The sequence below is a fragment of the Peromyscus eremicus genome, chromosome 4 (assembly GCF_949786415.1).
Source record: "Peromyscus eremicus chromosome 4, PerEre_H2_v1, whole genome shotgun sequence".
NCBI classification, from domain to species: domain Eukaryota; kingdom Metazoa; phylum Chordata; class Mammalia; order Rodentia; family Cricetidae; genus Peromyscus; species Peromyscus eremicus.
Window position 1 is genome coordinate 3,553,062 of NC_081419.1, and position 27,645 is coordinate 3,580,706.

General features: G+C 50.2%; 1 protein-coding gene across 2 annotated transcripts in view; it reads left to right on the forward strand.

The window, feature by feature from the left end:
- Nucleotides 1–7,177: 7,177 nt before the first annotated feature.
- The window catches only part of Rapgef1 (Rap guanine nucleotide exchange factor 1), a 123,333-nt gene continuing 102,865 nt past the window's right edge, over nt 7,178–27,645 (forward strand). For both annotated transcript variants that reach the window (XM_059259931.1, XM_059259932.1), the window contains exon 1: nt 7,178–7,292. In XM_059259931.1, the coding sequence (XP_059115914.1) occupies nt 7,232–7,292 (61 nt within the window). In that variant the 5' untranslated portion in view covers nt 7,178–7,231. The remainder of the gene's footprint in view (nt 7,293–27,645) is intronic.

Here is a 27,645-nt window from a genome sequence, read left to right on the forward strand (position 1 = left end):
GCCGGCTTTGACTTTCTAGCTGTTATGAGCAGCACTGTTCTTAAACACTTCTGCAAGACTCTACTTTCCAGAAGGGGACTGCTGGATCATTTGATAGTTCTGTTTTACTCATTTATATTTAATTTAAATTTTATTTATTGTTCTTACTGTATGTATGTAAGGGTCATACGACAGCTTTCAAAGGCCCGTCTCTCCTTCCATCATGGGCTCTGAGCATCAGACTGGCATGGTTAGGCTTGGTTGACAAGTGTCTTTTCCTGCAGGGTCAGCTCAGCCCTGTTTACTGTTTTGGTTGAGATGGGTCTTGCTGGCCGGAAACTCACTGTGTAGACTGAGCTGATATTGAACTTACAGCAACCCACCTTCTTCTGCTTCCTGTGTGTCGGGATTATAGGAATGCAACACCACAGCTGGCACATTCTTTAAGTTTTTGGAGGACTTCATACTGTTGCCCACAGCAACTGGGTACCAGGATTCTGTTTACTCCCCATTCTTGATAATACTCTTTATTTGCTGGGGAGTTTGCGAACAGCTACATCCTAATGAAGATGCAGTGGGATCTGCCTGCCTGTGCTTCGACACACTGTTCCCTAATAAGATTCATCATGTCCAGCTTTCTGTGCGCCTTTTTGGTCATTTGTAGACCTGTTCTCGGAGGTGTTCATCTACGTCCTTTGCCCATTACAGCTATTCGTTTATCAATCTACTTTATTTAATTTACTTTTTGGTGGATTGAACCCAAAGCTTTACCTAAGCATACAGCTTACCACTGTGCTACATCTCCAGGCCTCTTTGTCCATTTTTTTGAGGGATGGTGGTATTTGTTCTTCTGATATTGTGGTAGTGATAGTAGAGTATCTTCAACACATAAAACAAGACATCTCTTTCCCATTCTGTGTTTAGTAATATGTTTATTCCGTTCATAGTGTCTGTGTGTGGGGAGATGCTTGTGTGCATGTAATGCAGGCACATGTGTGGAGGCCAAAGGCTGTTGAAGGCTGTCTTCCTCAACTGCCTTCCACTCTATTTTTAAATGTTTATTTATTTATTTATTTTACATGCATTTGTGTGCCCGAGTGTATGTATGTGTACTGTGTGCATGAAGGAGCCTTTGGAGGTCAGAAGGGCATCTTGGATCCCCTGAAACTGGAATTACAAACAGGTGTAAGCCATAATGTAGAGGTGCTGGGAACCAAACCCAGGTCCATAGTAAGAGAAGTAAGTACTCTTAACCACTGAGCCATCCCTCCAGCCCCAGGCACCTTCATTTTTGAGACAGGGTCTCTATCTGGACCTGGAGCTCGAGGATTCAGCTAGTCAGGCCGCAGCAAGCTTAGAGCTGCTCCTGTCTCTGTCCCCCCAGGGTGGAGTTACAGACACACATTGCCTTGCCCAGCTTTTTATGTAGTTACCGGAGATCCAAATCCAGGCTCCTGTGCTTGCACATCAAACACTGCACCAACCGAGCCATATCTCCAGCCCCCTGTGCTGGTTCCTGGGGTGTGTAAGAAAGGTGGCTGAGCAAGCCGTGGGAAAAAGCCTATAAGTAGCACTCCTCCATGATCTCTGCTTCTGCCTCCAGGTTCCTGCCTGGCTTCCTCAATGATGGACTAAATATGGAAATATAAGTCAATACACAAAGTTGCTTTGGGCCATTGTGGCCAAATATTCCTTTACACAGTGTGAAGATGTGTCACTGTGACTGGTTTAATAAAGAGCTGAACTGCTGAATAGCTAGGCAGGAAGAGGTTAGGCGGGACTTCTGGGAACAGAGAGGTCTCAGGGAGGGAGAAAGGCAGAGTTGCCAGCCTGACTCAGAGTAAAGGTAACCAAGCTGGGAATTAAACCCAGGGCCTCCTGCATGCCAGGTGTTACTGTGAGTTTTAACTGTCAACTTCATACAACCCACAATCACCTGCAAAGGGTCTCACAAGGGGGTGTCTAGATCAAGCTGGCCTTCGGACACGTCTGGAGCACACTGCCTTGATTCTATTAACTGATGTGGGGAAACTCAGCCTGCTCTGGACAGTATGCCCTGGGTCCTGGACTGAGCAAGAGTGGCGATGTGAGCTGAGTAGTCACTGTGCCTGCATTCATTCCTCTCTCTACTCTTCTCTCTCTCTCGCTCTCTGTCTAAGACAGGGTTTCTCTGTGTAACAGTCCTGGCTGTTCTGGAACTCACTCTGTAGCTCAGGCTGGCCTCGAACTCACAGAGATCCACCTGCCTCTGCCTCCCGAGTGCTGGGATTAAAGGTGTGCGCCACCACTGCCCGGCCTCTCTCTACTCTTGACTGTGGACATTATGTGACCGCTGCATCGAGCTCTTGCCATCTTGACCTTCAATGAATGATGGACCATGAGCTAAATGGACCCTTCCCCCCAAGTCACTTTTTTCTCAGAATAGCCCATCACAGAAACAGAAATGAAAATAAAGCTCCAGGCAGCGCTCAACCACCGAGATACACTTTCAGCCCTGCATATCTCAAACCCAGTGCCTCACTGTTTTGAGGAAAGCTTGAACCAGGGAAATGTAAATCCTCCGGCTTTACTCTTTTTCAAAATTGCTTTAGCTACGTGGGGTCAGCTATGGTTTGTTCCCCAAAGGTTCACATGCCAACAGTTTGGTCCTCAATGTAGCAGTTTTGAGAGGAGGTATACCTTTAATAGGTAGGGGCTACCAGCTGGCAGCTGGGTTTTGGGAGTGCCAGTGAGGAAGGGGGAGGAGACTAATGCCCACCTCTCAGTGGTGGGTCAGGACTGGATTATATACTACAAACCCGGGCTGACAGAAGCAAGTCTGCCCACCTGTCCCGACGTCTGCTGTATGGTGCCATCTGCCATGTTCAGCCTGAGACCTGTGCCCAGCGGGGCTGCCTGAAGTTGGGCCATGAGCCAAAATAATCTTTTTAGGGTTGGGGGTGTGACTCAGTAGTGGGGAACTTGCCTGTCGTGTATGTACGAGACTCTGGGTTTGATGCCCAGCATTGCATAAACACATGAACAAACTAAACATATAAATAATACAAATAAACTCTTGTTTCTCTAAAAAGTACTCAGTCTCAGATATTTTGCTACAGTGACACAAAGCAGACTTCCACAGTCATTTGAGCCTCTGTGTGGGTTGCTACTCTCTTTCTCTTCTTCTCCTTTGTTTGTTTGTTTGTTCGTTTATTTTGTTTTTTGAGACAGATTTTCTCTGTGTAGCCTCGGCTATCCTGGAAAACTCTCTGTAGACCAGGCTGGCTTTGAACTCACAGAGATTCACCTGCCTCTGTCTCCCAAGTGCTGGGACTAAAGGGATGCACCACCACCTCCAGGCTGTTTTCTATTTCCACAATAACAATATCTAATGTTCCAAGACATGGAATGCTCCTCTCCACTTTGTGTATTTTTATATTTATTTTTTAATAATTTATTTATTTATTTATTTATTTTACTTTATGTGCATTAGTGTTTTGCCTGCATTTATGTCTTTGTGAGGGTGTCAGGTCCCCTGGAACTGGAATTACAGACAGTTGTGAGCTGCCATGTGGGTGCTGGGAATTGGACCAGGGTCCTCTGGAAGAGCAGTCAATGCTCTTAACCACTGAGCCATCTCTCCAGCCCTGTACTTTTATATTTCAAATTTCCTTCAGAAGCATTTTTGTAATGATACTTTTATTTCTTCCTTTGCTTTTCATTTTGAACAGGGTCTCCTGTAGTCTAGGATGACCTTGAACTCAGTATATAGTTGAGATTGGTCTCGAACTCCTGAACCTCCTGTCTCCTATGCTCAAGTGCTGAGACCACTGATGTGCTCCAACATACCTGGTTCAACTTTTTGTGCTTTTTAGTAAACAAGTTTTTTTGCCTCTTTGGTTAATCTCATTCTCAAGTATTTACTTACTTATTTATTCATTTATTTGTTTGTTATTTTGAGATGCAGTCTTGCTATATAACCCAGGCTGGCCTTGTACTTATGATCCTCTTTCCTCAGCCTCAACAATACTTGGATTGCAGGTATGCCCAACACATCTTTCTGTGTGTGCACGTTATGAATCGTGTACATACATGTGTCCATTTGGGTCAGGTGCACATGCCCTTATGTGCAGGTGTGGAGGTTAGAGGACTGTGTTGTGCCTCTCATTGAAACTGGATCTCACCTGCTGGCTAGACCGATTGGCCAGTGAACCTCCGGGATCCTCTTCTCCACCCCAGAACTAGGGTTACAGGCACGCACCTCTGTGCCCAGCTTTTGTGTGGGTTCTGGGTATTTGAACTCAGGTCCTCATGATTGCACGACAAGCACTTTATCTACTGAGCCATCTCCCCAGCCCCTCACATCTGAGTTTTTAAAAATTTACAACAGTAACTTTAAAAAATATTATTTATTTATTGAGTGTATGCATTTGTGTGTGCATTAGAGGGTGCCAGATACTCTGGAGCTCGTGTTATGGACAGTTGTGAGCCCCAAACATAGGTACTAGGAACTGATAGCAAGAACCTCTGTAGAATTGGTATGGGAATTATGGGATTGCTAAGAGGACGAGCAACAGGTCTGGGACAGCTAGTGTCCAGCTTTGACTTTGCCAGTGCATAGAGTGGTGGCCTGAGCCCAGAGCACGTGGCCATTGCTCATATATTGGTCATCTGCATTTTGATCTGTGTCCTGAGTCTTTCTTCCTTCCTTCCTTTCTTCCTTTCTTTCTTCCTTCCTCCTTTTTTCTTCCCCCCCCCCTTTTTTTTAGACAGGCTCTTATTGTGTAGCCTGGCTGGCCTGGAACTCACCATGTAGGCCAGGCTAGCCTTGAACTCACAAAGATCCACCTGCCTCTGCCCACTGTGTGCTGGGATTAAAGATGTGCACCGCCAGTTCCTGTCTGAGGTTCTGACAGTTAAAGCCAGCATCTGGGTAATAACCAGGAGGGAGCTGGCACTGGGGGGTCTCGGGGGAGAATTCTGAGAACAAACAACAGTGAAACTGAGACTCAAAGGATGATGGAGATCCAGGGGAAAGGAGGGGTAAGAACATTCTAGGCAGTACAAGTAGCATATGAGAACAAGCTAAGGCAAGGAAGATCAAGGCTTCGGCAATCGACTAGCTGTGTCTTAACCTGTGTGTTCTGCCATGGCTATGGGGACACCTTGGACCCTTAGGAAGCAAGTTCTATGAGCCTGGTTGGCACCAATTCTTTACTCTTCCCAAATTCCTCGCCATCTGATCTGCAGTAATTTATCACGTGGATTTTATTTTGTTCTCAGGAACCTTTGACTGTGCCTATATTCATTCGGTTTCATTTTCTACTTTGCTTTAGAATTGGGGCCTTGAAATATTAGCCTTCTCAGCTCAGAAGCCTAGAAGTTACTAAGTACTTGGGGAGGGCTGGGGAGGTGGGCCCTGAGCTATGTACCGATTTCGCCTGCTGATGTAGCTTCCACCGGAGCTGAGGAGAGCCATTCAGGCCCTAGGCAGCCATTAGTCAACCCGAAAAGGGAAATGAATTTGTCAGTCTTTGGCTTTGCCTTTGACCCCTAGAGAGCTTGGACTCTGGAAACTTGGCTGCCGACAGTGGGCAACTCTTAGCCACAGAGTCAGTGACCCGTTAGAGCATGGGGAGATGAAAATAGAAATCCTTGGTGGGATCAGTCACCTCCTCCATCTCCCTGCATACCCCTCAAAGTTTGTTCCTACCACTAGCTGGCATATCTAGAGGAATAGGTGGTCTGGTTAGTTTTTAATAATTTTTAATTACATAGTGTGTGTGTGTGTGTGTGTGTGTGTGTGTGTATGTGTGTGTGTGTATGTGTGTGTGTAGGTCAGAGGACAATTTGCAGAAATTGGTTTTCTTTCCACCATGTGGGTCTGACTGGATTCAGGTGGCCAGGCTTGACAGAGGGTGCCTTTACTTGCTGAGCTATCCTGGATCGTCCCTCGCTTAGCTCTCTCTCTCTTTCTCTCTCTCTCTCTCTCTCTCTCTCTCTCTCTCTCTCTCTCTCTCTCTCTGATATGCTGAAAGCAGTGTAAGTTTCCCTGTATCTGAACACTCTCTTGAGTTGTTAAAATGCGTTGATCACTAATACTTACTGATATGATTAGACTCTCCAACCCAGTTGTGGGCTCATTTGGAGGGAAGAATCCATTGTGTTTATCTTGGTAGGATATGACAAAGTTTGTAGCTCTAGAAGGTTCTTTGAATCCCCAAAGAAGAACTGTAAATGAGCTCATTAGCATACTAGAAAAGACTGCTCTCTAAGCTGTGTGTTCCTGTGGAAGGGTTGCTTGCGCAAAGCAAATCAGGCGTGCTGTGTCCCTCCGGGTTTGGGCCTAGCCTTGGCTTAGAGGATCAGGGCCCACACCTGGCCAAAAGATTCTGCCTTTCAGGGGCCTTTGAGTCTCACTCTGTGTGTGTGTGTGTGTGTGTGTGTGTGTGTGTGTGTGTGTGTGTGTGTCCCAAGCCTTGGCTTGGACTATGGGGGAGTGGAGGCCTTGGATCAAGGATATGGGTTGAACGGGGTGAGGTGGCAGAGAAGAGAGGGGGATGCCATTCCCTGGAGGAGCCTGGGCAGGTGGGAGGGGCTTCAGGGTCACCCCCAGGCCTTGGTGTGCAGGCTCCTTGTGTCTTCAGTGAGGAAGTTGTTGAGTCTAGGTTAAGGTCGATTCTAGGCCCTAATGTGGAGCCTTGTGCCTGCAAAGGATGCTGAACTTGGGTGATGGACGTGGGGAGTCAGTCCATGACTTGAGATGGAAAAGTCTGGGTTAGCTGAGGGTTCCGCATCTTCGAGGAGAGAGCGCGCAGGAGTCCTGAGTTGGGGGTGCCCATCAATAGGTTTGATCTCTATGAGAAGAGAGGTGGGGTCCATGCTGGGGGACTCCAGGCCGGCAGGGGGCGCGGCGTCCCTCGCCAGGCTCAGCGCGGCTCCGGGCCAGCAGGGGGCGCTGTGGGGCGGGCGGAGCGGCGGGCTTCCGGCAGGTGGCGCCGTGGCCGCGGGGCCCAGGCCGGCGGGCGGGCGGCGGCGGCGCGGCGCTGCGGCCGGCGGCTCGCGGCCCCGGAGCAGCGGCTGCGCGGGAGGTGGAGCGGCGGAGCGGCGGAGCGGCAGGCCCTGTGCGGGCTGGAGCGCGGTCGGCGAGCGCACGGGCCGCGGCCGCGCGGAGCCCGCCATGCCGGCGCGAGTGTGAGGCGCGGCGAGCCACGGCCCAGGAGAGCGGCGGGCGCGCCGGCCTGTTGCCCCGCAGCGGCCCGGCCGGAGCCGGATGAGCAGCGGCCTCGGCCTCCGGCGCAGCCCGGAAATGTCCGGCAAGATCGAGAAAGCAGGTGAGGCGGACGGGCGGGCGGGCGGGCGGCGCGCCTCCTGGCCTCGTGCGCTGGACCCCCGGCCCGGGCCCCAGCCTGGCAGTGTCGCCGCGAGGGCCATCTTTGAACCGGGCCTGTCCGGCGCCGGGGGCCCGCGGTGGTAGCGGGATCCTGGGGTGGGGGGGACGACTGAAGGGCCCCGTAGCCTTGTTCCCTGGAACCTCCCACAATGGCTGGAGTCCGGGACCCGAAGGAGGCCCGGCCCCGACCACATGCAGAAGGGCAGGCGCGCTCCAGAGGTGATCGGCAGCCCAGTTATAAAATGTGTCACTCCTAATGAGCCTCGAGTTTAACCACAAGTGTCCACTTCGGTGGCTTCAAAGGAAAGCAGGCTGGGGTGTGTTGGAGCGATGTCTCAGGGCGCAGCCAAATTGTCCTCCGGTATCCTGCCCTGCAAGTAGGGAGCCACTGGGGTTGGGGGAGAAGGTGGATGCGATCTTGATGCAAACCTCATCTCTTTGTGTGTTCCTGGAAATCTTGGGGAGTCTCCTCCCAATTTCCCCGGCTTGCATATTCTGAAGGGAGTTAGACACTCCCGAGAGTCAATTACTGTTGTGCATATGGGGCCCAGAGCTTAATTAGCCGGCAAGCAGGGACTCCTTATAGGGGAGGGCGGATTCTTGGCTGCTAGGCGAGGTAGGCAGTGGTCTGGGGCCCGTGTTGGGGGTTGTCACAGTGGGGATACCCAGTTAGCCTGGAAACTCCGTAAAGAAGGTGGACGTGTAAGTAGCTGAAAAGGTGTTCGGGAGCACTGATTTTTGGAAGTTGCGATTTCTCAGGTGGACTTGGGGATACTTGGCTGGGATGCGTGTTAGCAGTGGAGCAGCCAGCAATAAATGTAACTTTTGCAGCCCTGGGTTTACATAGGAAAAACGTTTTGGTACTCTTTATTGAGCATCTGCTGTGTGTCTTCACTCTGTGTTTGTTCTTTGGTTGTATTGTTTATTACAAATACTTGAAGATTGCCTGCAAGAACGAGGTGTCTGCTTTGAGGACCTAGAGAGGTTCAGTGAAGTTTTGTGGCACCCCCCCCCCCCCCGCCCCCAGCAAGGGGCAGTAGGCTGGGTGTTGACACCTGCGCTCTGACTAGAAGCTGGGTACAGTCTCATAGCTGGGCTGTGTTGTTTTCAGGTGCTGCTTCTAGGGTGTTTCTCTCCTTGCCCTCTAGCCCCAGGGCCTTGTCTAGTGACTATGAGTCGCTTTCCTGCATACGTGCTGCTCCGGAAATATCTCTGGTCCATCTGTGCAGCATTGCTTGGGAACTCCTTGTAGTGTCTCATCCGAATGGCACTGTTGGGAAACTTGGATAATTTATTTAAAAATAGCATCAACGGGCTGGGGAGATGGCTCAGCAGCTAAGAGCACTTGGTGCTCTTGAGCACCCAGGTTCAGTTTCCTGCACCCACGTGGCAGCTCATAACCATCTGTAACTCCAGCTTCAGGGGGCCTGGTCCTCTTCTCTTACCTCCATGGACATCAGGCACACATGCAGTACACACACATACAGGCAGGCAAAACATTCATGTGTGTAAAATAAATATATCTAAACTATATTTTAAATAGCATTAACTGAATTTTCCTTATCATACAAACTGTCACCTCATAGGCTCCTTTCACAGTTCAGATTAACATAGCCTTCCACTTAGTCGCCACCCCAGTCCCTTTCAGCAGAGGTCATGCTGGGGCCTTCTCTGGGCACTGCCTTCTGCTAGGGGCTATGGCAGTGCCCACTTCAGAGGAGCTTGTCTGGGGAGCTGGTAGTAGTACCTAGGCTGCCAAGCCCGGTGAATATTCTGAACAGGCCCCGGTTTGTGGGAGGTCCTGGACAGCACTGCTCACTAGGCTGGGAAAAGAGGGTTAGGCTTGCTCGCGCTCTCTCTCTCTCTCTTTCTCTCTCTCTCTCCTCTCTCTCTCTCTCCTCTCTCCTCTCTCCTCTCTCCTCTCTCCTCTCTCCTCTCTCCTCTCTCCTCTCTTCTCTCTCTCTCTCTCTCTCTCTCTCTCTCTCTCTCTCTCTCTCTCTCTCGTTTTTCCAGACAGGATTTCTCTGTGTAGCCCTGACCATCCTGGAACTTGCTCTGTAGACCAAGCTGGCCTCGAACTCAGAGATCGCCTGCCTCTGCCTCCCAAGTGCTGGAATTAAAGGTGTGTGCCACCACCTCCCACTTTAGGTTCTTTTAATGGAGGGAGAGATGGCAGGAAGAGGGCTGTGGAGAGGCCGGAGGGAGATGCATTTGGGGAGAAGCAGCCGGGGTGAGAGAGTGTTGTGGTTACCCATAGCTGGCACTCCTCTGGATGCTGGGATTCCAAATGGGATGACAGGAAGTGAACCCTCTTGCAAAGCTCTTCTGCTGTGGTCCAGGAAGATTGGGGTACACCTGCAATGAGAGATCACCCTTTTGGAGCTTCCGTTGCTCGTTTAGGTGAACTTGATGTGCAGTCCTCCACGTTTCCTGTCTGGCTTCTGGTGGACTTTGCTAAGTGGACCTCTCTTAAGCCGGAGAGACGGTGTGACTGGAAGGAGAGACCTTTTTTCAGCCAGGTCCAGTCTCCAGTAATTATGAAACCCACGCCCAGTAAACAGTTGTTGCTGTTTTCCGTGCTTCAAAGCAACAGACGTGTTTTTGAACTATGCTTGTGGTCTCATCTCTCTGAAACAGTACTGCTGTTTTGCTTCTCAGGGTTTGTGTGTAGGGTTTAGGGGGTTTTGAGCGAGCAGAAACCTTACACCCCCAGCCTGGTCTTTCTGGTCCCTTGTCCCTCCTCCCTGTTTGCAGCCAGCAGGCTTTCATTTTCCTCTGGGGCAGAGCTTCTGGATCTGTCACTCAGTCGTCAGAGGTCACACCATTTCATGGGGGCAGAGGAAGGCAGCCTTACTGTTCCTCTGCTCCAAGTGCCCGGGGGTGAGGACAGTCTGAGCTGAGGGGAATCTTACGGGCTGTCGGTCAGGAGGGTCAAGAAGAAGACTGGGTAAAGGATGCCACCTCCTGGGTGTACTGTGATGAGGTGCCACCTCCTGGGTGTACTGTGATGAGGTGCCACCTCCTGGGTGTACTGTGATGAGGTGCCTGCCACCTCCTGGGTATACTGTGATGAGGTGCCACCTCCTGGGTGTACTGTGATGTGGTGCCACCTCCTGGGTGTACTGTGATGAGGTGCTGAGGGCAGTTCTTCTCTAGGAAACCACTGGGAGATGTGTATAGCTGCTTTGAGTTTGTGAGGTGGAGTTGGGGGTGAGGGGCAGAGGCACTTTGGGGCACATATTAATATGCTTCTAGTTGTGCAAGCGGGCATGGTGGTTCTGCTTGCCCACATCCCTTCCTGCAAAGACACAAGTGAGTTGATGCCCTCAGATTTCTGGAGCTTAATGCCAGACTGGCAGTAGTCAGCTGGCTTCAGCCCACTGGTCCATGTGCATTCCCAAGGAACGAAAAGAGCTGTTGGTCAATGCTTAAAAACCAGGAAATTGCTCAGAAATCTCAGGTTCCTGGTTCTCCTAAAGAACGAGAATCTCCGGTAACTCTGAGCCTTTCTCATATTTATACCCATATGTGGGAGCTAGGTGGGAGCTGTCTCCCCGGTGTCTCTGCCCCTTCCTCTGCCACATCGCTGAGTCCCCTTGCCCACTTGGACTGTTGACATTTTCGTTCCTGACTCGCAGAGATGATTCACGTCTGTTTGCTTGTGATCTGGACTTTGGCTCTTGCCCCATTCCTCCATTGATTGGTTCCTCCATTCCTTCATCCAGCACGATGGAGCACCAGGTTACAAATGGATGGTGCTCTGCCAGGTGCTGTGTGTAGCTCTGCGATTGGTACCCACCGTGAGGATGGCACCGGTCTGTGGCCTGTGTGTGAGCCTGGGAGTCCACAGAAGTGGACTAGCGTGTTAGTGGTGACTGTAAACTCCTGCTACACCAAATGGAGATTTCAAGGACCTTGCTGATTGGAACTGGGTGGTGAAGCTGGGTGGTGGGAAGTGGCCTGCCAGGTCTCTGTGGTAGAGGAGGGAAGTCCTGCGGCTCTGGTCAGCCTCCTCCTGCCTGTTCCACTCTGCTCTGCTTCGTTCCTTCAGAGTTCCCGACCACCGAGTTCCTAGGCCCTGGGTCCTGGGAACAGAAAGGGTCCTGTGGTGTTCTTATCTCTTTCCTCTTCTGTGACCCAGCTAGACTGAGTGTGCCTATAAACTTCATTTACTAAACTGTCTGGCCAGTGTTGGCACCTGGGGCTGCAGTGAAGTTTGTCGGGACTGGTGGGAGGCCACAAGCTCCCCAAACACACCCACCGACAGAATAAACGTGGGTCTCAAAGTCCATGCGCTGTGCTTTTCCAATGTTTACAGGTGCTCTTGTTACAAATGGAAAGAGATTTGCGGTGGAACTTGTTATTATGTATCTTCTCAGATCAGATACTGAAGACAGGCCTGTGCACTTTCTGTGGCCTGAGGGCCCTTAAATGGGCAGTCACTGGGTGCCCCTTCTTAACCACTCAGCTTATACTTCCCTTTCCCCCAAGTTAGGAATCTTTGTGGTTAGAGTGTTCTCAGTTAATGACACAAATGTTGAAGCTCCGCGTTCCTTCAGTGACCTGCAGATTCAACACTTTCTGTGTGCCTCATTGGCAGCCACCCTGTGATGTGGGATAGTGTCTGGGAGTCCTCTGGAACATAGGCTTCCCAATAGAGTAGGCCAGCGGTAATAGGAATCAGACTGTCTGTGGACACCCCCTTTCACTTCAGCTTTGTCACAGCCGGAGGGCGAGGGTAGACTACCCCCGGGTTGCACCTGTGGGTAGCAGAGGCCTGGGGGATTTTGGTTACTGCCCAAGATCACAGTCTTAGGGAAGTGAAATGGGGAACTGACCCCCTTTCTGTCTGTACAGAGGCACTGTACAGTTCTGGAGCTGTGAGAGACACGGCAGTGTCTGCCCCAATTTTAGTTTATGTTTCTACATTTCTCCTCTCATCTTAGGGGAAGAAAATGCCCCAGACTACCAAGTTAGTTAATGCAGACCCAACTGGGCCTTGAGGCTGCATCTGATTTTTGTATACTGACACCATTCACGGCACTCTAGGGAGATGAGAGAGAACGTGTTTTTAAAGCAGCCGCAGCAAACCCTAATGTTTCCTGATCCCCCATGCAGCTGTTGGCAGGGGTGGTTTGAATGGGATTCCTTGTAGCCAGGAGACGATAGGCTTGGAAAGATGACTCACGTATGAGCTTGCAGAAAACCATTTCCCAAATTAGCTCAGATTGCAGCTTGCTCTTAGTGCAGGCCGGGTCTTACCTCAGTCCAGCCTGTGTGTTGCTTGTTGCCATAGTAAGATGACACAGTGGAAAGAGGAGAGGCCTGGCCGCAGTGCCTGCCACACCCACGTGACCTCCACCCCCTGCCTTGCTGCTGGGACAGGTGTTCCACTGACAGTCACCCAGCACACCCCAAAGGCTGGGTTATGAGTAAATAAACACAGCCTACAGCCTGTGAGTTCGAAGAGATCTGTCATTTGCCAGAGATCATCTGAAACCTTTTGTATCCTCAGGCGATTCTTTCCTTGTGGGGCTCTTACTTTCACCGTCAGTGCCTGGAAGGATTCTTGCTGTCCGAGACAGCCGGTTCCTTGATCCCTAAGGGAACACTTGCGGGTGGCCGGGGACGTAACTCAATGGCAGAGTGTCTGTCTAGCCTTCCCAAGATTTCACAAGCCAGCACTGGAAAACAAAATCAACCCTGAAATAACAGGTAGTGGGGAAGCTACTTCGAGTTAACTCCTCTTGCTCTGCTGTGGCCCTCTAGGCTCCTCTGAGGTCCCTCTGTTAACAACAACCCACTTCCTGGATGGTCTCTCAGCTTCCTCCACCAAAGCTGACCCCTTCATGGTGCCTAGTGCTTTCTCTTTTCTAGCAGTTAGTAAATTCTGGGGAAAGGCATCACATGAACACTTGAGTGCAGCACTGGTACTGTTTAACTCATCCAGAATCTGGAGCCCAGTTTCTTGTCTGCAAGTTAGCAATAAACAGATAAAGCCTTAAACAGATCCTCAGCTCCTGGGAGGGGTGTGCCTGTCCACCACTTCGTGGCTGCTAGCCAGCCTAGCACACAGTAGGTACACAGTCCACACTTGCTCAAAGAATGAGTGATGGCCGGTGTGTGGCTAGGTGACACAATTACTTGCCTAGCATACACAAGGCCATCAGTTCATCTCCATCCAGCACTGCTGATCAAAGCAAAAGATAGAAAAGAAGAAAGAATGTGTAAACTTAGTCTATATCATCAGAGTGAATTTAGTTTCTTCTTTAAAGCATTCATTGTCTTTAATCCTTGCTGGGGATCAAACCAGAGCCTTCCACAAGCTAGGCAAGTGCTGTACCACTGGCCGCACCCAGCCCTGACTGACTTTAGACACACTTCTCCTGGCTTTCAATTGCTTGCTACCCAGCTTGTTTCTTGGTGAGGAAGGACGTCTTCTCTGACAAGCGGTATCCAGTGGATGGGGTTCCGTGTTGACTGTACATCGGTCAATGTTTTTGCATCTAAAAGTTGATGGTAACACTACAACCAGATTCCCAAGCTGCTGGGGAGGCGGAGGCAAGAGGATGGAGAGTTCCTAGGCCAGCCTGGACTGCAGAGTGACACCCTGCTTCCAAGAACCTTAAAAACAAACAAAGACAAAACACCCCACAAATTCCCAAGCCTCGTGTGGTGGTAGGCCTGTATCCCTGGTTGTTGGGAGGCTGAGGAGGAGGGTCTGTTGAGCCTGGGAGACTAGTCTGGGCAATATAATGAGACTTCACTGCAAAAAAGGAAAGGGAAAAGAAGAGCCTGAGTGTAGCTCAGGCTAGAGTATACGCTTGCATACACAGGCTCTAGGCTGGGGCTGGAGAGGTGGCTCAGGAGTTAAGAGCGCTGGTGGGTTTTGCAGAGGACCCAGGTTCAGTTTCCAGCACTTGTATGGTGGCTCACACCTGGAACGCCAGTTCCGGAGAATCTGACACCCTTCTGGCCTCTTCGGGCACAGCATGTTCATGATGTATAGACAGACGGACATATGCAAAATACACCAGTACATAGGTAAAAATAAATAAGTCTTTTAAAAACAAAAATGAAACTCTGGATTCAAGCCCCACATTGCAAGAGGAAGAGCAGATTCTCAGAATGCTAGGCCAGGGTAAGAAAGAGCCCCACTTAGCTCTACAGAACGCTGCTTGCCAGCATGCACTCCAAGCTCCCATTTTTGTCACTGCTTGCTTTGCACAGGAGCAAAGAGCTCTTGTGCTCACCCTTCATGGAGCAGTCACTGTGCTGGCATGTACTCCCACAATGGGGCTGCCAACCCTGCACAGGCTGGTACCCATAGCAGTCCCCTTGTAGGTGCCCTGCTCCATGCTTGTTAAGCTTTTCAGTTGCCCTTGGAGCATGCTTTAGGAGCCTTTCCCGGCTCTGCTCATGGGTGGCTGGAGGTACCTGCTGTCCTGAAGGGCCAGGGAGAGTGGGCTCTGTCCCCTCTTTTGTTTCTGTCATGGGGCCTGGGTGTCTCGTGTGAGCTGAGATGCAGTGGGAGGCTGGCCTACGTGGCCTAGAGATCCTGGGTCTGTGGTGGGAGAATTCCTCTTTCTGCCTCTTTCCTTTTTGCCTGGTACATGATCCAGAGTCCTTCGTGCTGTCTACTAAATACACCCTGCCCCTGTAGCTAGCCCAGGGCACAAGTGGCCCTGAAGGACTCTGCTTTCCCCTGCCTGCCGGAACCACAGTCCTTTCACTACAAATTAAGTTGTGTGTCAGAACTCCACCCTACTTTGAAAGCCGCTGGCCAAGAACAAGAGCCTGTTTCAGTAGTTTACTTTATAGATTAAAAAATTGTGTGTGTGTGTACCCGAACACATGTATATACACCACACGCATGAATGAGCCCATGGAGGTCAGAAGAGGGCACCAGATCTCCTGGAACTGGTTGTGAGCCACCATGTGGTTGCTGGGAACTGAAACCAGGTTTTCTGTAAGAGCAGTAGCTGCTCTTAACTAATGAACCATCTCTCCAGCCTCCACTTTATAGCTTTTATATATGTTCGCCATTGGTGTGGCCTGGCAGGTGTGACTCCCAGGCACAAAGCAAGATGGCTCAACAGCTAAAGGCTCTTGTCTCCAAGTCTGACATCATGAATTCGATCCCTGGTCTCACATGATGGAAGGAGAACCCTGGCTCCCACAAGTTGTCCTGTGTGTGCCATGATACCCCCAAGCATAAATAAATGTAATAGGGATTAAAAGTCAAGCAGAGCAGGAGGTGATGCAGCAGTGTTCCGGAGGTGGGTGTGAGTGAGAAGGCAGGACAGCTGAAGCCCCATGGACTGACCTGGAGCAAACAAACAAGGCTCCTGGTTGGAAACAATGGTGGTATTTATTTGCTGGTTATGGATAGTCCGATGTGCCTGTCCTCCTTCCAGTGGCTGGCTATGAACAGATAGACGGATGATTGTGTGGGGACCTTGGAATTGGTGTCTCTCAGCCCCTCCTTTCAGTAAGTAAAAATAATAGTAGCAGCTAACAGTCATAAGGCACTCAGCACGTGCCGGTACCAGGCTGTGCCAAAAGCATTCCACATGTGTGACTTAATCCTCACAGTGGAGGAAAGGTACTGTACCGTTCTGCAGAGCACTCTAAGCTACAGGCTGTTCTCGCCGAGCTGGAGCGGTTAGGATGCGCACAGTAATACATGGAGTGGGCAGAAGTAAAACCCACAAGCATGCGCACTGCTTAGCCAGGTCTCACTTAGCTCTGTGACATGGCGAGGACTGATTTACGTGTTTCCAGGTACTCCTCTGCCTGAGAGGTGGCTGCGGTGGGATTATGGATGAAGTTTGATAGGGAACTTGAGAAGAAGCTGTCCTGCACAGGGGCCCAGAGCCCGGAAGAAGTTGCCTTCACCCCCCACCCTCACCCTAGCCTCACACTCCACCCCTTTCCTCCTTTCCTCCCTCCCTGTTTTGTATTTGAGACAGGGGTTTGCCGACTGCCCTTGAACCCACTGTGTAGCATAGGCCGACCTCAAACTCACAGCAGTCCTCCTGCCTCAAGCTTCAGAGTGCTAGAGTCACTGGTGCTTATTTCTGTGTCCTGTTGAGAGGCCCTTCCTGATGCCATCTCCACAGCTAGTGGTGGGTTGGACACAGTTGCTTTGCTAACGGTTGTTGCGACAGGGACCATGTAGCCCAGACTGGTCTTGAATTCATTATACAGTGAGACTAACCTCAAACACACCTGCTCCTTCTGCCTTCGCTTCCCAAGTGTTGGGCTTGCTGATGGTGTTCAGGCAAGGCTGACAGCCAGCAAGCCCCAAGGATCCTTCTGCCTCTATTCCCCCAACCCCAAGCACAGGGTCATAGGCTTGTGCCTATGACCACACTTAGCCTTTGACATGGGTGCTGGAGATCCAAACTCAGGTCCTTGGGTGCTTGGGCAGCAAATGTTCTTACCCACTGAGCCACCTCCTCAGCCCTGTGGATGTGCTTGCTCTAACGGTCCCCCAGCTTCCCAAGTGGTTCACAGCCCAAGCTGCTTTTGTTGCTTTAAGTTGTGTTGGCTCTGAGGTGTTGGGGCTGCCCAGCATTGTTCTAGGTGAGGGAGGTGGTGGCTGGTGTTCACTTTCTCTTACGTGCCAGACACCGCGCTAGGAGCTGGACCTTCAGATAGGTGCTTGATCGACTTCTCTTCTTACTGGGGGAGTAGGCAGGTGTCGGGACCATTTGGCAGCTGCGGAAAGGGAGGCAGTGTCGGGGACACTGCAGGGAACCTGGTTTTCCCTTCCCTCCCCCCGTGTCTGGACCCTGGTTCAGTGCTGCTCTGCTGAGTCACAGGGGTATCTCAGAGGCACCCCTATTACCATTGCTTGGAATCAGTGAGGCTTGGGACTTCCCAGGGGCTTTCCTGCATCTCTGTAGGACAGACACTGGCTGCAAATCTGCCTACAGACTTGCAAAGCAGCCTCTGGCTCCTCAGTTCAGAAGTGGTTTCCAGAAGGCAGCTTGGGAGTGGAGTGGTAAGTGGCCCTGGTGGCTGTCACTGAGTGCCTAGCAGGCTGGAGTCAGCCAGCCAGTGCCTGTATTGACGCTGACGGGCAGGGTGAGCCTGAGCCTTTCCTACATTCCACTGTGGTAGAGGCAGGGTGAGCCTGAGCAGGGGCTGCAAGAAGATCCTCCTGTGACCCCGGACGGCACCAGGACACTGGCTCGGTGTCCTGCGAGCTGTTGACTGTCTTCACCTGTAAAGTGACAGGCCAAGCAGGTACAAAGGAGCAGCTGAGTATGGGCCTTGGGCCAGAGCCAGGTTTTCTTTTCCAGCTCTTCCATGAGGTAACTCTGGGATCTTCCTCGTTTCAGTAGTCTGCCTCATGCTGTGATGGAAGAGAAGAGTCAGTGAGGTGATCCATACCTCAGGGTTCTAGCTGAGTCTTAACACCTGAGAAGTGCTGAGTGGATATTAGCCTTGTTCTTAATTAAGGGCCCTCCTGCCCTAAAATAACATTTCTTTAAAAAAATATTGATAGACTAAATAAAATTTCACATTTCAGTCCTCAGAGGAAAGGGCAGTCTCTGGTTATTGAGGTGTTTTGGGGTGGAACCCTGGACCTCACGTAAGCTGAGCACTGTACCACGGAGCCTCCCCTGGCCCCTCTTCTCCCTGCCTCTCTTGAGAAGGCCGACTCCCAAGGTTAGTGTGGTTAGGGATGATTAGAATTAGGCAGCAGGCTTGTGAGGAGATACCTCTACAAAGAAGAGCTGGGTCTCACCTAGTCACACAAGCTGGCCATGCTGCTGTGGGGTGAGGACAGTCTGGACTGTGCTACTCTAGTCTAGAAGGAAGGAGGGCTCAAACCCCAGCAGGTGTGTTCACTGCCAAGAACACTTCAGTCCCCGACCTGGGGCTGACCCTGGGGCTTTCGAAACCATCAAGACCAGCTCCCACAGTGCGGTGCTTTTGTTTGTGATTGTTAGAATACTGTCTGCCATTCAGGTCTTTGTGATAGGTAATACAAATGACATAGAGTGCCCTGCCAGGGTGCTCCCTGCCCTGTGTGCTCCTCCCAAGGTCACCTTTCACAGCTGCAGGGACTTAGGAATCCTGTGCCCTGCTCTGCATCTTCCTGAGCCTTCCTGCCATGGGCAAGTGCGCCGGTGTGTAGGCCCATGCTGCTGGCACGGAGCGCTGTGTGGTCTGCCCTTCACTCTAATCACTGGGTCCTGGAGCTGCAGGACCCTCTGCTTCTTTAGCATCACCACAGTCATCTGTGCCTCTGCCTGGGCTTGTCCAGAGCACCTTACACATACTGGCTCTCTGAGCTCATCACAGAACCCAAGGCCTGGATCGAAAGCATGCTTTTCTGTATGGTCTGGCCTTGTCTCTCTTCATCGCCCTGAACACAAAAGCTCGTCGGAGCTGTTTTTGTGTTTGAGGCATAGGAACTGCCCTGGGAACCTGCTTTGTACTCTCACTCTGGGCTGCGGTGGCCAAAGTTCTCAGGCCCCAGCGTCATAGGATGAAGAAGTCACTGCAGAGTGTGAGGGTCACTGTCCCTACCAGACTGGGAACAGACCGTGCAAAGAGAGCAGACCTGGTGCTGCAGAGCCCCTGTGTTCTCTGTCCCCTCTGTGAACTGGGGCTGTGGGTCTGCTTAGGGTCTGGTCTGTTGGAGCACGTGTGGATGCTCAGTCCCCAGAGGATGGAGCGACTGTGAACACTTCAGAACTTCATGTCCCCAGTGCAGCCAGACTGGGTTCCAGTGGCAGTTCTCATGCACCCTGAGGGTGGTTAGGGCCCGGGAATTCCCTGTAGCCAGGGCTGTGTGAGCTAAGGGAGCCTTCCTCTTCCAAGTGAGAGTGCTCTAAACTCACACCGCAAACCTCTGCGTTCAGCACGGGCAGATCTGTTTAACCCTACCATATGCAGAAGGCCCAGCTGTCCCACTACCCTAGGAGAACCTCCCTCCCTGCAGAGGTCTTTGAGTCACACTCTTCTAACCTCAGTGACTACCGAGCTCTCTGTTATCTGTCCCTGTGGAAATGGGACCATCTGACCACACTGTGGACATTGGTTTCTTTACTCTGCACTCACCAGGTCATTGTGTTTATCTCCAGCTTGTTCCTTTTTATTGCTGTATAGTATTCCACTGTATTGGCTTGTTTATCTGGTTGAGAATTTGACTTTGGTAAGCCTTTTAGGTGTTTCTGAGGCACAGATAAATGATGACCAATAAAAACAGCTTTTTTTTTTTTTGGTCTCATGCTGTTTTCTTTGGGCATTTTTCTCAACATAATATTTTTGTTATTTGGGAATTTCATATCATGCATCCTGATCACACTCAATTTCCAGCCTTCCCAGGTCCCCCATAACCTTTATGACCCCCCAAAAAAAAGGAGAAGAGGAAGAAGAAAAGGAGGAGGAGGAAGAGGAGGAGGAGAAACAAGAAGTCCAATTTGTGTTGCCCATACACTCACTGGAACATGGTCAAAGTCCCAGTGGCCAGCCCCTTAAAAAACGCTGAGTCCTTCTCCACCCCTCCGCTGTCCTGGCTGTTACCTTTGGGTTGGGGCTTGGAGGGTAGGGCTTGTCACAGAAGCCTTCTATGTCCCTCCATCTTTCTCAACTGTGAGTCTCAGTCATCGATTCCTCTGCAAAAGTAGCTTCCTTGTCCTTTACAGTCAGAGGGAGCACCAATCACGGACTTCCACATGGTTTTTGGTGGCGGCATGGACCATGACAGCAACCTAATTTTTAAAAATGGACAAAAGGTCAAATAGACATTTCCTCCTAGAAACTATGAAAACAGCCAATGAGCTCATGAATATGCACAGAATTATTAATCACTAGGGAAACATAACTCAAAACCCCAGTGAGAACACACCCCACACAAGGATGGCTCCTTTCAAAAACCCTGGGAACAACACCATGGAGAAAGCGAAACCTTGAGTTGGCAGAACATGAAGTGGAAAACCAGACAGCAGGTCCTCAGAAGTAGAATGACCACACAGTATAGACAGCAGGTCCTCAGAAGTAGAATGACCACACAGTATAGACAGCAGGTCCTCAGAAGTAGAATGACCACACAGTATAGACAGCAGGTCCTCAGAAGTAGAATGACCACACAGTATCGACAGCAGGTCCTCAGAAGTAGAATGACCACACAGTATAGACAGCAGGTCCTCAGAAGTAGAATGACCACACAGTATAGCCAGCCCACTTCTTAAGTACCCAGAAGAATGCTGGAAGCAGGGTTTGAAGAGCTCCCCGCTTTACAGCAGCATTTATTATTATTATTGCCAAAAGGTAGAAGCAACTCAGATGACCATTCATGGGTGAATAGATAAAAAACAGTTTGTCCGAATGCTAGAACATTATTTAGCCTTTAAAAAGAAAGGGGCAGTCTGATGTGGTACACAGTGGATAAGTCTGAGGGCACTGTGCCAAGTGAAGTTAGCCAGACGCAGGAGCAGGCGCCATGTGGCTTCACTTTCATGGGATCTTAACTTGGTAAAAATCATACTGTTGAAGCCACATGGTACAGGGGCTAGATGAGGGCAGAACGGGAGAGTCGGGTTGATGGACAGTTTGTTTTGTAAGGTGAAGAACTTGTACTATACGAGGTTTGTGGCTGATGTACATACAGCATGACTCGGGTGCTCACTTAAACATTTACCGCGATGCACCCCTTGGAGCCCAGCACTCGGGAGGTAGAGGTAGGTGGATTTTTTGAGTTCCAGGACAGCCAAGGCAACACAGAGAAACCCTGTCTTGAGAAAAACAAAACATATTTTACCACACTCGTTTTTTTTATGGCACTCTACCACAGAGCTCTACCCCAAAACTCATCAGTTTCAAAACATGCTAAGAATATAAAATAGTGTTAACATTTATTTACCTAAGCGTATTTAGTCTTAGACTATATCCTTATACAATAAATTATACCAAAACAGTTTTAAAACAGCAGCCTGTAGTGGCTGTATTAGTGGACATGTGATTGCTGCTTGATGGCTTGTATCTGGGCTGGGAGGGGCACTGGGTGAAGAACCTTCTGGGTACAGTGACTTCTGTACTGGGCCTGGCCTTTGAGGAACCTGTGCGATCAGGAAGCCTGTAAGCTAGAGCAGATACTAGACCACTGGGTAGGGATCTTGCTCCCATGTATCTGGGCTTTTCATCTCCGGCAGGCCCCATCCCAGCCGCTACCTCCAGGAACTACGCAGACCCTGGTCAAGCTGTACTCCTGTATCTGTACTCTGAAGCTGTCAGAGCCAAGAATGGCTGACAAAGTCTTAGGGGTCTGAGTGTGCAGCTGGGCTTCACCCTGGGGAGTTTCACCCTGGGGAGTCGTTGTCTGGCACATAGTGCTGGGTGCTGTTGCAGTTCCTGAAGCCTGGACTTCGCAGGGCTGCATACTGGGCAGTTGCTGTGAGTTCATGGTGCAGGTGGCAGGCACTGGGAACCTCTGGCGGGATTCCAAGCTGTTGGCCACATTCCTAAGAAAATCTGACTGGCTCATGGGAGGGGCAGAGGGAGCGGAATCTAGACAGAAGGCCAAGGCTTCCTCAGAAATTTCAGCCCTCCAGGCCCTGTTGAATGGACGGCAACTCTGCAGTTCAGTCTGAGATCACCAAGCTAGAGTCTCGGGCCCATGGGTGGCTCGGGCCCATGCATAACCAGCTGCTGTGTGGACATTAGCACAGCAGCAGATAGATGTAAGATTGTTTCGTAACATTTCTCAGGAAACATACTAACGGGGTGGGTTGTAAAACAGCACACTTGAATTCCAAAGTTAAGCTTCGAGAAAGTGTATATCCAGGAACACACTGGAGCATGATGACTCCTTCTGCTGACCTCCCAAGTGCCTGTTCTGTAGGACCCATGACAGGAAGAACTTGGACACCTACCCACGTCCCTGACCATCCCACCCCCCACCGCCAGCCTTTTGTTTGTTTTCAAGACAGGGTCTTGCTTTGGAGCCCAGGCTGGTCTTGGAACTCACAGTCCTCCCGTTTCAACTTTTTGATGCTGGGATTGCAGGCAGGTGCCACCATGCCTTGCTGAGACATAGTGTGGGTTCAAGAGGTGGGTTCTGAATCTTTGCTTATAAATATCCCCATTATGGCCTCCCAATGAAGAAAGTCACTGAGGGTCCCTGCTCATGTGGACCTTGACAGATGAAGTGCTGACTGCTCCTCCTGGCCTGTCGATTGCCCCAGGGTGACTGCTCAGAACCCACCCCTCTCACCATCTGGGGCAGATGGAAAATACTGTCACATATGTGCCCACACAGCTTGTATTGCAGAGGGGCCAGGTTGCTTTGAGACACCCAGTTCAGAAATATGCTGCTTCCAGTACAGACTTAGTTCCGGAGGGTTCTCATGAGTCTATGTATTCTCTGTTGATTCTTTTCTCCCCAGAAATGTCTGCTACTTCCCACATCCCATTTACTCAAGCCAGGTGAGCATCAAAATCTAGACGAGCTGGGTTTAAGAACAGTGAACATGTACAGACAGCTAAAGCTCATCCTCCTTGTGGGAAAGGTTAAGCAATCTTCGCTTCCTATTTTTGGAGTGGATGGAGACAAGAATAGAATCTGTGTCAAATTACGTCTCTTTAAAACTCACTTGTAATGTTTTTCATAATATACCATATATATAGTACAGTGTGTGTGTGTGTGTGTGTGTGTGTGTGTGTGTGTGTGTGTGTAGGTCAGAGGACAGTGTGAAGGGGTCAGTCCTTTCCTTCCATCATGTGGAGATTGAAATCAGGTTGGCTGAATCATTAGGGCTTCAGTTTGTCATCCAAATAACAATACTGCTCTCCCTCGTGGAAACATTATGGGGAGGATACAAGTGTGTGTCTGTGTTGTTATTCTGCTGCTCTAAGGGCAGTTTCTCTGCTTAGATCAGATCCCCAATGCCCTTCCCATTCCTCTGCATGGGAGCAGTGGCTACAGAGTGTGCCCCTCTCCAATAGCATGACATGGGAACACATTAGGAAAGGGTGACAAACTACAGCCCTGACGGTTCTGTCAACTGGTCCTGCTGGCACATGGGGGAGCTAAGTGGAAGCCCCTGCTTGGCACTGAAATAAACCCTGCTAATGTGGAGAAGTAGCTTAAAACATTCTCCCAGAACCACTACAATCTGAAGATGCTTCTGAGAGAGAGCAGGGTGAGCAAGGCCTGCTCTCCTCAGTAGACCAGAGGGAGAACGCAGCAGCCGTCTAATTAGCTCTGACAAGAAGGTGGCCAGCAGTTTAGCCGCCGTGAAAAAACTGATGGGTCTTCCAGTTAATGCAGAGTGTGTCTTGGGATATTAGCTAATTAATTAGAATGATGTATGAGTCATCATGATAAACAAGACATTTAAAAACTAAGCATCTAGTTTGAACTCAAAGTTTCAATCGTGTTGGAAGCCACACAGCACAGCAGCCCTCTCCCAGTTTGGTGGTGAATACTGACAAGCTTCTTCCTGTCTAGATGCTCCCCAGAAGGCGGCTTCCTTCCAGCCCTCTGGTACAGGGTCTTCACCCTCTTGAACTCTCCAGTTTGGAATGTCCTGGGATGAGACTTCTGATCACTTCCTGGGCAGTCCAATCCCTCTCGACTAGTGGTTTTCAACCTGTAGGTTGTGACCCCTTTAGCAAACATCTGTCTCTAAATATAAATTACAATGCGATTTGTAACAGTACCAAAATTACAATTATGAAGTAGCAACAAAAAAGCTTTATGGTTGGGGTCACTGTTCCACAGAGTTCCAAACTATGAGGAACCGTATTAAAGGGTCGCAGCATTAGGAAGGTTGAGAACTAGAACCACGGCTCTACGCAGAGCCTGTTCCCAAATCTCTATTTCCAGCCCCTCTTTTTTACTGGTTTATGGCTAGGTATCAGCTTCCTGCTGAGCATCTCTCCATGGATGTGGACCTAGCCTGCTTGGGCTGCTAAGATGAAATAACTTAAACAGGGTGTAGCTTATAAACATCCATCCCTCACAGACCTAGAGCTGGGAAGTTCAAGACCAAAGCTCTGGCAGATTGGGTATGCAAGGATGGTGCCTTCTTGCTGTGTCCTCACATGGAAGGGTCAGGAGTCTCTCTGTGCCCACACATGTGGGCTGTGTCCTCGCCAACCAATCATCTCCTCATGAACCACTCCTTGGGAATACAACTTGACTGTGAATTTGAGGTGCATACCATACATCCTCAAGAACATAGCAGATGTGTCCAGACTTTGTGTGCCTCCTTTCAAGTTTCCCATCATAGTCTAAGCTGGTCCTAAACTTGGGATTCTCCTGCCTTAGCTTCCTGAGTTCTGGGACTACAGTGCTGCCAGTCCTGGGCCCATTGCATCTTGGACCCCCCTGGCTCAGGCTCAGAAGTCTGAGTCATCCTTGCTATCTGACTATCCTGGATAGTCCATGAGGCTGCCAGTCTCTACAGTTCCCTTGTAGCTGGCAACTTGGTTTCTTGTCTCAGAAGTGTCATTTATCATTCATGCTAGAGGGTAGATTGGACCCATCTTGTGTGTCCACAGCCACCTGACCCTGTTTTCACCCTTAGCTCACACCAGCCTCATGGCTTGCCTTCTCCAGCCACTCAGCCTTTGCCATTGATGCTCCCCTGACTTGGGAAGTTTAGGGGTTCACGGCAGAAGCCAGAAGCTAAACTTCAGAGGTGGTAGAAGAGGTGTCCAGCCTCTCTCAGAGCAGCAATGCCCCTCGATGGGACAGATTATGGGACTCCTTAAAGATGCCATTGAGAGTCAGCTGCAGAGGTGAGAAGTGAGCACTTCCCTGGCTAGTACATTAGGCATGAGGGAGAGTGGCAGAGGAAGGTAGGGGGTGTGGGGCCAAGCTTCAAAGGCCTCTGAATATCAGCAGTCAAGACTTCTTCCTGGTGTTCCAGAAAGCAGTGGGGGTGTGAGGATTCTGTGTGTGCTTAGTGCCCCCCCCATTAATTTAATGTCATCAAAATGTGACAGATTATTCCTGTTCAGTTTTAAAACTTCTTTCCAAAACCAGTTGTAGTGGACCATATCTGTAACCCTGGAACTTGGGATGTGGGAGCAGAAGTTCAATGCCTGCCTGGGCTACATGAGATCCTGTTTACAAACAAGCAAACCCCAAAACCAAACAGCCTTCCTTCCAATTCTAGGCAGAACTGAGGAATCCAGGTAGGCTTTGTTCTCCTTCCTGACCTCAGAGCTAGACGTAGGGCCTGGCAGAGGAGCAGTTTCAGGGAGGCTAGATGTCTGTTGCAGCCACAGTAGTTTCTGCATGGTCCCCATTTATAGTCTACATTGCTAAGAGGTCCCTGAAGACCAGCCATCTCAAGGAATCTGAGAGGCAAGGAGCTGATTTTGAGACCTGTGCAACAGGTGAGCTACAGGTCATGGCAGTGTGTAGCTCCATGCTGGGTCTACCAGGAAGCAACATTAACTGCCTCCTTGGGGCACCTCCAGCTCTCGGGACTGAGTAGCGGGCAGGTGCTGTGCAGAAACTGCCTGGGCCAGATGTGGAGCCGTGCTCCCCTGAGACTCATCCACAGGCAGCTCTCTCCGTCCTGGGAACTGTTTGAGAAGGATCAGGAGATGTGGCTTTTTGGAGGACATGCGTCATGAGGGGAAGGGGTGTCATGGTATCAAAAGCCCACACCATTTCCGTTAGCAGCCCTCTCTCTCTCTCTCTCTCTCTCTCTCTCTCTCTCTCTCTCTCTCTCTCTCTCTCTCTCTCTCTCTCTCTCTCTCTCTGCCTCTGTGGGTCAGGATATCAGCTTTCAGCTGCTGCTCCAGTGCCATGCCAGCCTGCTTGTTGCCCTGTTCCCGACACGATGGCCGTGGACTCTGATTTTCTGGAACCCTGAACCTCTAAGTTAAATGCTTTCTTTTATAAGTCACTTTGGTCATGGTGTTTTATCACAGCAATAGAAACATAACTAAGACACTCAATTTCCCCATTTCATTATAATGATTAGGACAGACTTGGTGATTCTTGGATTTTTAGAAGTTTTAGGATTTTGAGGTGGTAAAACCATGAACTTCTCTTTCCAGAAAAATGCATGCATATGGTTTAACACTTTAGGGAAAGAACCCTCCCTTTACTTATCCAGAGCTCACTACCTCCTTCGTGTACCTTCAGTGACATGGAACTATCTGTCATCCTTTAATTCTCATCCTCCTTCCTTCCTTGACCTGCAATTGAATTAGGTGGTGTACTTCCCCAGCATGCCCTCATCATGGCAATCAAATGACCTGTGTGCATGTCATCTGATGCTTGAGCTTCATTCTGAAGCTGGCCGGTGAGTGTGCATGTATCTCAGGAGTGACACACTCCGCTTAAGGGCCTTTGCCTCCTGCGATCCTCTCCTGCTATGCAGGGATGTCAGCAGATGACCCCAAAATTGGGCCCATGAGCTCTGCCTCATGCCCTTGACACCTGACCTCTCCTCTGCTCAGCCTTTTGAGCATGTGCAGAACCAGGTTCCCCGCCCCCCATGGAACATTCCCACCAGGCTCCGTGCTTCCTCGTATTGTTGTATTTTTCTCCAGGAGGGAAATGACCAACATCAGACTTTCCTCCCGACAGGCGCGCACACACAAAGCTGGGTGTCAGCTCCCGGCACCACCCAAGAGCCCCGGGCTGTTTCTTTGGCCCTGTTGGGGTACCCACGCTGGCACCTCCTGCAGGGCCTTTCCTTTCTGAGCCGTTTTACTCAGCATTCTGGTGGTGAGCAGTGCCCTGCACAACCCTGACTTAGATTTCTTCTGCATCCAGCAGTTCAGGAGGGGAGCTGAGGGAGAACTCTCCCTAAAATGTTTCAAACTTTGGGCCACAGTGTTACATTTCTGGTTTATGTTGCTTCCCACGATCAAAATATCATTCCCATAGCTCAAGTATTTGCAAGTGAAGTATTAGTTTAATTGTGTGAGGGAAGTGAGTTATTTAGCAGTGCAGCAGCCAATCTGTGCTCCAAGGCCAGCTTTGGGGAGGGTAAATCATTTTCTTGCAGTTGTAGTCCAGGCTTGTAGTTTGTAGAGACTTACAGTGAACCCTGCAACAGTAGCTGTTCTTTAGTGAGGGTCTGCTGTGTGCCAGCACTTTGTAACTTCTTCCTTAGCCTTTAGAGCTGCCTTTCCAGGGTGGCTGCGTGCCTTGATAGCATACAGCTTACATACATGAGAAAATAAGGCTTAGAACAGTCCTTTCTGTGTCACAGTTCACTAGCCCAGAAGTACACTCAGACCTTTAAACCAGGCCAGCTGTCCTCCAAAGCCTGTTTCTGCCACGGACCTCCTTCCTCTTG